Raw genomic sequence first — 9991 nt, 5'->3', positions numbered from 1 at the left:
TTATTTTTTTATGTTTTAAATATATTTTCTAATTCTTTTTTAATTTTTTTATTTTTCAATTATGTTATTCTTTTAAATTGTTTTTTTTATATTTCCATCATATTTTTAATTCTTTCTGTTATACTATTTTCTAACTATATTTTTATTTATAATTTTGTTGCTTTTAATTGTGCTCTTTTTTATATTTATTTATTTGAAAGTTGTTTCAATTCAGTGTTTTTGAATTTTTGGTAAACTGAAATCAAAAGGGCACCCTTTTTTTATTAAGTTTCCACCTGGGTTAGGAATTGGAGTTTAAGATCAGGGTTTTGGTTATGGATCAACTTGCTGTTAGTTTCAGTTTAATGTGTGCTTCTCATATTTAATTACCTCTCTTTTGTTAAAAAAAAAGCTATTTTTCCTCTGTTTCAAGATAATGGCAGTGGTAGAATGGATCAAGAAAACCCGGAAAAGGAGCCTAAGTGCTATGAAGTTGTTCATTCTGATTGTTTGGATCCCAAGGATCCTATATGCCTGAAGGATATACAGGAGGTCCAGGAAATCATTGAAGGGGTTGGAGACAAGGATGTGGATTTCACTACCAACAAGATGGTCCTAGATGATATAGAACATATGATGGGAATGGAGGACATGTCTACCCAAGCAAATGGTTTTGATAAGGAGCAGGAGCTAATGAATGAGTTTGAGCAGGTTATGAAAGGAACTGAGGATCTTATTTGTGATAGTGAATTCATCCCCTTGAACTTGGGATTAGATAACACACAGTGTGATGGTGGTGAAGTTGGGTTGATGGATTACCAAGCAGAAATGGAAGAAGGAGAACTCTCTGGAGACTTGGGAATAGATGGCAATTCATTTGATGTGGCTTCTGCAAATGCTTTAATATTACAACAGATGGAAGTAGACGAGGTTCAGGAGCCAGAAAATGTAACTGGAAACATGATATATCCTTCTAAGATTGAGATTCAAGAAAAGGTAAAAGGCTGTGACTCTAAATACTCTATGGTAAATGCACTTCAAGATGCCAATAATAGTGGACAAATGGAGCCTAGAACTAGTGGCAAGAAGGGATTGTATGCGGAGTTGAAGTAGCAATTTCTGAAGAAACTATTGAATGTCAGAAGGAAGATAAAACAAAGGTATTCTTCTAATATTATTGTTAATTTTCTTCCTCGATGTTGTATTATTGTTCTTAACTTGTCATCACGTTAAGCTTCATTTTATTTTCATTACTTTCAATTTTTTCTTAGTATGTACCTCCCATGTGAATTAAAGATTTTGATCCCATGATGATCCTTTTGTTATATTTAGTTTAGTGAGTTCAAAATATTTTAGATTAGCATTGCATTGTTTTACACAGTTCCCCTCCCTTTCCCCTAACCAATAATTAAAAAAAAAAAAAAAGTGTCGTCACATTGTTGTATGTCTATATGTCTTTATATTTCAGTTCCCAGTTATTTTTCCTATTTTAGCTTTATGGCAAAATTAACTAAAAATCAGATACATGATAAGAATTATATGTTCAACCATAGCTTTGGACACCTTATGTGGAGCTCCATATTGTGGACCGTGTAATGATTATAAGACTAGTTACATTGATTCTCTTTTTGCTACGTTTGATCATCTGCTGCAGTTGGATAATGCCAGTAAAAAGAATAAGTGTGGTGGGAACAAAGGAAAAAAGAAGGTATTCTTCTGATATTGTTTTGATTTTCTTTCTTGATGTTATATTACTGTTAACTTTTGATATGGAATTTGAAGCTTGTTAAGTCAACCTCCTTTGAAGTCATTTCAATATCAGTTAAATGATATTCTGTTATTTGTGAACAATAATTTATAAATCTGTATGTTTTCAGCATGTGACTGATTTCTTTATTTGATAAAACTTTGTTTTGTAGAAAGCAAATAGAAAGAAGAGAGCAGAAAAGAACAAACAACTCGGTGTCAAGAGATTGCAGTTAAAGCATGTACAGAGACCAAAAGTTGTCTCACATTGTCGCCATTATCTCAACGGAAGGTGCCATGAGGTATTTTTTACCCAATTATATTAAACAATGAAATATTTTTCTCTTTATGCATATATGGAACACATTATCTTTATTCTTGATTTTAATTGTTGTGATTATTTTACATTGAGCCATTGCACGATAATATTACAGTTTGTTATTCTGGTGTTGATAATTCATTTAACTGACTTAAGAGGTAATTGATATATTCACTTATTCTAACTTAGAACTTGCATGAAATTAATTTATGATCACTCTGATGTATTTTTCTTTATTTTCCTTTATATCACTCTCTGTATTTCTTTCTGCTAGAGCTGTCCTTGTCAGTTATAACTGTCACTGTCAGATAGTTATAACTTTTAACTGACTCTTATGTTAGATGATTGCTGACATTATATATAGGGTTGTAAGTCAGAGTCAATGTACATTTTCATCAAATCCATTCAATTTCACTTTTCTAAAATTATCTGCAAATCTAATAGGTAAAATGCAATTGTCTGTTATGCAAGAAGATTTCCATATTTAAAAGTTAGATTAAAAATCTGTTGTTGGTTCTTCATTTTCAATATTTATATTATGTGACATTTAAATTGGCATGAGCCCTTGATAATCTGTTTGGTATGGTTATGTTAAAGTAGCCCATCCAGGTCATTATTGTAAGAGTGGTATGTTTTTTGCAATTTCTGCTATATAGTATATATATTTGATATCCATATGGGAAAAATATCAAATCATTCTTATTTCCTTTTCACTTGTTTATTAAACAAACTTGGCAGGGTGACAAGTGTCAGTTTTCACATGATGTAGTGCCTCTAACAAAATCCAAGGTATTGGTCTTTCTAAAACATTACTCCGTATTATATTTTTTTCCCAAGTTATAATAAGAACCAGGAGAAATTTACAAGACCTTGTATTCATTTTGAAATTGCAGCCATGTACTCACTTTGCTCGTCAGTCTTGCATGAAAGGGGATGATTGCCCATTTGATCACCAGCTTTCAAAATATCCTTGTACCAATTTTGTGTCCAAAGGCCCTTGTTATAGAGGTGATGCTTGCTTGTTTTCGCACCAGGTACCACATCCTATGTGACTTGCTTTCACTCGTAAATGCCTGTGCTAATGAACTTAATATAAACTTGATATCAAGCTTAAATTTTTATATGCATGCATCTGAACTGTATAAATATATTACCACATAGATTAAAATGGGAACTTTCTGATTCAGGTATCAACCAAAGAAGATATCCCTACACCTTCAAATATGTGCAGACCAGAGTTGTCTCCACTTCTGTCTGGAAATGCAAATTCCAGCGCACCACTTAACAACAATCATGGCTCTAGTTCTGTCAAGCAGAACCACTTAACGAATTCTGCAGGAATTCATTCTTGCACCAGTGTTGAACATAAGGTGACAAACACTGTACTTAAACAGCCTACACCACCTAAAGGAATTAGTTTCATCAATCTTGCAAAATTATCACCCAGCCTTAGTTCACTGAAACAAGGCACAGTAACAACCAAGGAAAGTCCTGTACAAATTGGGACCCGTGAAGATCAAAGTGTGTTTCACAAAACTCAAAACAAGGTGGATATTCCTAAGAAATTGCCAACTGTGACACCTAAGGGAATAAACTTTCTTTCTTTTGGCAAAGGCTCTGTCTGCAGTTTTAAAAGTGTGAATAGGGACAATGGTATCAAATTGCCTCAGTTATTCAATTTTGGTCTACCCGAGCAGGCAAAATCCTCTCTAAATAAAGATGATTACAACAAAGCTAGTGACAGAACAAAACAAAATGCACCGCAGACTGATATATTCTTAACTGAGATTTTAGGAAAAAATCAATCTGTTGCAGAAGAAATGAAATCAAAGCTTCCAGAGAAAACCTCCGTAGATGTTTTTATGAGGGATTACAGCCATAGTAAATCAGTTCAAGAGGGGATAAAGTCATCTGATAATTCTCAAAGTTCAAAGGGACAAAAGGCATTCTTATCAACTCTAGCATTTGCAGCTGAACATGAATCTGACATTAAGATGAAATACCCTATTGGTGGTTTGCCGATATGATCAGAGGACAAAGTTTTGTTGAAGTTTCAAAACAAGGCACTTCCCAATTTGGTAGATGATAACCAGACGGTTGTTTAGTTATGTGTTGTGCTGAAATCTTTTAGCAATTTTACTCTGGAACCGTTATTTTTTTATTGGAAGTTGGAACATGATTAAATGTATATAATAGCACTCATTTACAGTTCATGAAATATCATAGGTAAAGTGTATATAATAGCACTCATTTATACTCATCTTCCAAATTTCATTATATCTTCTCTCCATACTTTGTAGTTTTTTTTCTAATAAAAAAATATATTAACGCTTAATTATACATCATGACAAGGATTCTCTCAACATACATCCTAAACTGCATTTGCTGATACTGGGGAGTGCAGGCACTTTTTGCATATTTACATAAATATTTGATATTGGTGCATTAATTATGACAAGGATTCTCTCAACATATATTCTAAACTGCATTTGCTGATACTTGAAAATTCGCAAAGTTGCTTCTTTCTCCACTGTTTCAACCGTTCAATGTGGATTGTCTAAACTATAACATGTACCAATTTTTATTTTTTATGCGATGTACCAATTGTTTATAATAGTGAAGTTAAAAGAAAAGGAAAAAAAAACAGTGATCAATACAAACACACAAGAGACACGTTATTAATTTGTATATAAAACGGCAAAAAAAATTGTACATGAAAAATAAAAAATATCAAACACTTGAAGGTTGACACAACTATGCATGTAGTCAAAATGCACTTACTATACCAAAGTAAAATAAAATAACTTGTATCTGCCGAACCATAGTATTCAGCTCAACATGGTCATGATTAAGGCTCTTCTTTGTTTTTACACTTTTTACAATATATGGCGTGTACTATATTTAAGGAACGAAAAACATTTTTGAGGATAAGTTTATGATTTAAGCTCACTCTAAAGCAATTGAACCCAAAACCAATGATATTTTGTGAAGAAATAATCCTGCCCATACTATATTTAAGGAAAGAAAACATTTTTGAAGATAAGTTTTTTTTGGTCAAATTGGGTCTTATTGTAAAATAATCAAATAACAACAGTTTTTATCTCACTAGGATTCAAATTCAAATATCAAAAACTTGAGGATAAAATGATAAAAAGAAGAAAGTTTTTATGAATATATTTTTATGAGGAGTAAAATATTTTAGTTTTTTTAACTATAAGCTATCAAATTATTATAGTTAACTTTTTATTTTATTCTCACTAATTTATTATTTTAAATTCAAATTCAGCTATTAAAAATAACTACGTATCTTTTGTAACTTTACTAATTACTTATATATATATATATATATATATATATATATATATATATATATATATAATTTAAATGAAATAGATCGATTATCCTACATTTATTACATTCAAAATATAAAACTTATTTTCAATATTCATTATAATAGAATTTATTTATAAATATAATCAATTATTAAAAAAATTATTGCGAAATCGAAACATACATCATGTAGATTCTTTATTTTTTTACCTTCGTTAATTGGATTTAGCCCCTACTATTAGAAAAGCAATTCTCGCAGCTTTTAATTAAAAAGACATGTTGCAATATAAATTCATTTCTAAATTAATTTAGACATATTTTATTAACTATGTTTAATTATTTAAAATTCATTTTATTTTATTTTAAAACAAAGAGGCCCTTTGTTGCACCTTGGCTCAAAGAAGTAAATGGCTTTACTCCTTTCCTCATGTAACCTTGTGTAGGAGGCCCAAATATATGATCATGACATATAACAACTCCAATGGATTATTGGTTCATATTATGAAGGAATCTACTTTCCCTTCTTTGAGAAACCACTTGAGTTTATGCATCTTCTACATGGCATGATGGCAGTAATGCCACTACATTGACTCTTTTTTCTGGTCCCCTCCTCTCTTTGTACCCTCCCAACCAAGAAAAAAAAAAGGACTATTAACAGCACATAAAGCATATATAAGGTGAAACAATTCATTCAAATTCGTTGTGCTATTTAATTCATTGGCCTTATACCAAGGAGACGAGGTTACCCTAAAAATAGGGTGTTCACCAATTGAATCTAATTAATTTTAAGGAGAAAAATGGTTCGATCTTATCACTTCAGTTTTACTTCATGATCATTCCATTGTTTGATTTTATAATCAAATGTAATACGATTTAATTTTTCCCTAATTAATCTCGTTTCATTTTATCCATTTTTCTTGATGGATTGATAGATGATGAATATATATTGCTCAAAATGCTTATCAATATCCAATGTAGTACTAGTATTTCTTACTCGTATATACACCCCAACTGCTGTGTGGACAACACCAACAACATAATAAACGAAACACAGAACCTTTTGATGCTATCTTAAAAATCTTATAGTAAAACATAATAAAAGCTACATACAAATATTTTCCAATTACACAGGAGGTGTAGAAAAATAATACAATAGAAATTAGAGAAATAAATGAAAGAATAAAAGAATGTTGACCTTTACTTGCTTGCCCATTCTCTCGTTTTCTTATTAACATCTCACACGTATAAATAGTCCTTTGAAAAAAGAATATCGAAGACTATGAACATAAGAAAATGATGAATATTTTCTGGTGATTAATGTATGGAGATGTTGGATGGCCTCTTTTTAGTAGCAGAGTGCTTTTATATATCTATTTTGCAAACAGTTTTTGCATAGATTAGGTGTATTTGTGATTGTGCTTTTTCACGTTTTATGCACGCACAATTCTGTTGTAGCACATTTTTCTGTCTTACTAGTTTGATTTACTAGCGTACACTTCATATAACTCCTTGATTCTTAACTTACATATGGAATTCTCATTTTTCTTTAAAAGACATGAGAAATATTGAATGATGACATTAGCTTCAGATAAATCACATTTCAACTATCTAAAATTCAAGTTATCATGTTTTCCACATGATTTTGCACTCTTAACAACTTCATGAATTAATCTAACGATGTATTCATCTATTCATCATTTAAAGGTTATGAAATCATCAAAACTTTTTAAATCCCAACAGCATTACATGACTTGAAATACACCTTTTAAAGTTTAACACATTACACATTAAACTTTATGCAAGACTCATTTAAATATACAAGTTTATTCTTCTTGAAAAGCCCATAAAACCTTTTTATATATAAGCTCAGATTAATTCTTTGGGACATTAAATATTTAAGAAATTCAACTCTTCTAAAAGATATTTTTTTATATATACAAATATAGAAATCAAACTTTTAACATAAGTATATATATATATATAGACATATCCATATATAGAATCTATTTAATAGTAAAAAATAAAAATAAAAAGTAATGTCAACTAATATACTACAATAAACTTGGATTCATGGATTCATTGGATTTACTTAGATTGAGATTGATACAAAAAATAGGGGGCATATCCTACTCCTTCGAAGTCTGCAATGTTGTCCTATTGGATTGCATGAAGCGTCGCATGTCAACAACAGCACCACGTGCCTATCATTGGCTTCCACCTACAGACACGTCCCCACTCTCTCCCAACTCCAATATTTTTCATTTCCCAACACAACAACATCGTCTCTCACTCTCTCTCTATCCAACAAAACGAACAACATAAACATTTTTTTGCTAACGCAGTGAAACTCAAAAACACTAGCTAGTTAACACTCTCTATGGCTGGTGCCCAATTCCTGAATCTCTTCAACTCCTCTTCACGATCTTCCTTGGTCAAGCCCTCTAGGCCACTTCTCTACAACCCCATTAAGGTATTTTATATATCCTTCACTTTTGTTGTCTCTTTGCTTGTGCTTAATTTAATTTTTAAAACTTTTTTCACCAAGTTCTATGACAATTTTCTACTCTTTTTTTTTTTGTTTCCTTCTTCTTTAAGGAACTCGCTGTGAATTTTATTTTCTTGTTTAAGATGGGAAAGTTAAGTTGGAGAAAGCAAATGTTGGGTTTTGATTATTTTGAATTTCACTTTGTTTTTGGTTCATTTTGAGTGTTAGAGTACTTGGTGGGTGCTTGAGGATGAAGAGTACATGTATAAAAGGAATTTTTATTTTATTTTAGTTTGCATGATCCTCTGGTTGGGGGTAGAAATTAAGGGCTGAAAAGTGGATCAAATTATCAAAGCCCATGAAAAATAAATCATGCAATCTCTACTCAAATGGGGTTTGTTACAAAAAGTAATCAATCATGCAAAATGTTTAGTTCGATGTAATTGGTGATATTTGAAACTGCTTATTAAAGTGGTCAAGAAATGCAGTGATTGATTTTGATTAATTACTTGTTAAATGAATATATGAACATGCATGTTAGAATTATGGGCAAGCAAGCAAAGGAAAGCATAGCCGTTTGATGGAAGAGAGGGCACCTTCCACAGCTGAAGAATTTGAGAGGGTTGCCGAGGAGAAGGCCAAGGAAGCTCAAAAGGGGGTGGCAAGTCAGAGTCTTGGCAAGGCAATTGATGGTGCAGAAGAGGCTTCAATAGGTAAGTCAAAGGTTGAATCAGTTAAGAATAGGTACAAAGGGCATGAATGAAAGCAGGGTTTGGTTACCACAGGAGGGGGTGATTATTATATATATAGGAACCTTTTGTGCTAGCTGACTTGAAACTGTGACATATATAGCTGTTGTATATGCAGCCAGAGAATAAGGGAGTGTCTTGTATTTCCAAAAAGCTTGTTTAATTGCCAGTGTTTTTGAAGCAGAAAGAGACCAAACAATTGAAAACTTTTAGTCTGTTTAGTTAATTCGTGTCGGCTCATTGGATCTTGGAAAGTTCTATGTAACTAATTTGGAATTCTGGGTTTGGGGGGTGCTTAAGCTTCATTATTTTGGTTGAATGATTGAGATATCATTAGGCTTTACCAACATGGTGTGGAATGGTCATTACTTCCCTTAAGATTAGGGGTTCAATCCCTAAGTCAAGAACATCTATTGAAAGATCAATTCTTTAAATAAATTTCTTTATTTTGAATGATTAGTCTCCGTCTCCAATTAGGAATACCCTGGTGAATAATTATTAGGCTTTTTTATTCATAGGTTTAGTGCATATTTTATTATTATGTTTTGAAAAAACAAAAGGACATTCTAAGCCAAAGGTTAGTGATTTTGTTCTGTAGTTTATCATTATTCTAGTTGGTTATGCGTGTTGTTTTGTGTATCATTGGTGAATATGTTGTACTGCTGGTGGGGGATTCATGTCTAACTAAAGCAACCAAACACATCACCAGAAATTGCGCTTGGCATTCAATGTGGATAGCTTTTCTATTTTTGGTGTTAAATTTTAAAACATAAAAGGATGAGAATTTGGGGCCATTGAAACACTCTTCTTTTACTATTTTTACTAGAATCTCTTAAGGGTGGTAGCTGGGTTAGATGTGTCTTTTATTGTGAAAGAAGGACCAATGGGTCCCTCCATAAGCTATGTTCTTATCCAATTCCTTTGAGATTGGAAGTTGTTATCCGATTTTGAAATTGGTTCAAAAGAGAGTGACCAGCCCCACATGACTTGTATGGCACCACATAAAATAAAGCAGTGGGCCAAAACATAGATTGACTACTTAGATTTGATTAAAAAACAAATCATGTGATGCATACTCTTGTTATTTTTCCTTATAACCATAGGAGGATTCCGCACATATAGAAAGGAACTTTGTTAAATAACCATACGTGGGTTAGGTGCATTACAATTGTATAGGGTCTATATAGGAAGACTAAACGGGTTCTCATTTTTCCTCTAATGTTTAGCATAGAATTTTTTAGAAAATAGGCGTGTTTTGAAACATTGGAGATCAAGTGAAGGAAAAGAAAAACAAAATGAATTTGAATTGAAAAAAAAAAACGTGAGAGGAAAAAAATGACAAATATTAACAAGTGTCCAAAGGGCTCTACTTAAGAAAGTAAA

General features: G+C 31.8%; 2 protein-coding genes across 2 annotated transcripts; both read left to right on the top strand.

The window, feature by feature from the left end:
* The first annotated feature begins 429 nt into the window (after window positions 1–429).
* On the top strand, window positions 430–4304 carry LOC114396879 (zinc finger CCCH domain-containing protein 65-like). Its single transcript, XM_028359054.1, has 7 exons — window positions 430–975; window positions 1059–1139; window positions 1634–1687; window positions 1899–2027; window positions 2783–2833; window positions 2938–3078; window positions 3232–4304. Exons 1-7 carry the CDS (start codon window positions 430–432, stop codon window positions 4069–4071), a joined length of 1842 nt encoding a protein of 613 aa, XP_028214855.1. The 3' UTR covers window positions 4072–4304.
* A 3318-nt stretch (window positions 4305–7622) lies between these two features.
* Window positions 7623–8951, top strand: LOC114394599. Its single transcript, XM_028356231.1, has 2 exons — window positions 7623–7844; window positions 8401–8951. Exons 1-2 carry the CDS (start codon window positions 7752–7754, stop codon window positions 8620–8622), a joined length of 315 nt encoding a protein of 104 aa, XP_028212032.1. The 5' UTR covers window positions 7623–7751; the 3' UTR covers window positions 8623–8951.
* The last annotated feature ends 1040 nt before the right edge of the window (window positions 8952–9991 follow it).

Source organism: Glycine soja, chromosome 18, assembly GCF_004193775.1.
Source record: "Glycine soja cultivar W05 chromosome 18, ASM419377v2, whole genome shotgun sequence".
Taxonomy (NCBI): domain Eukaryota; kingdom Viridiplantae; phylum Streptophyta; class Magnoliopsida; order Fabales; family Fabaceae; genus Glycine; species Glycine soja.
Note: the sequence above shows the minus strand (reverse complement) of the source record. Positions and strands in the feature narration are given on the sequence as shown.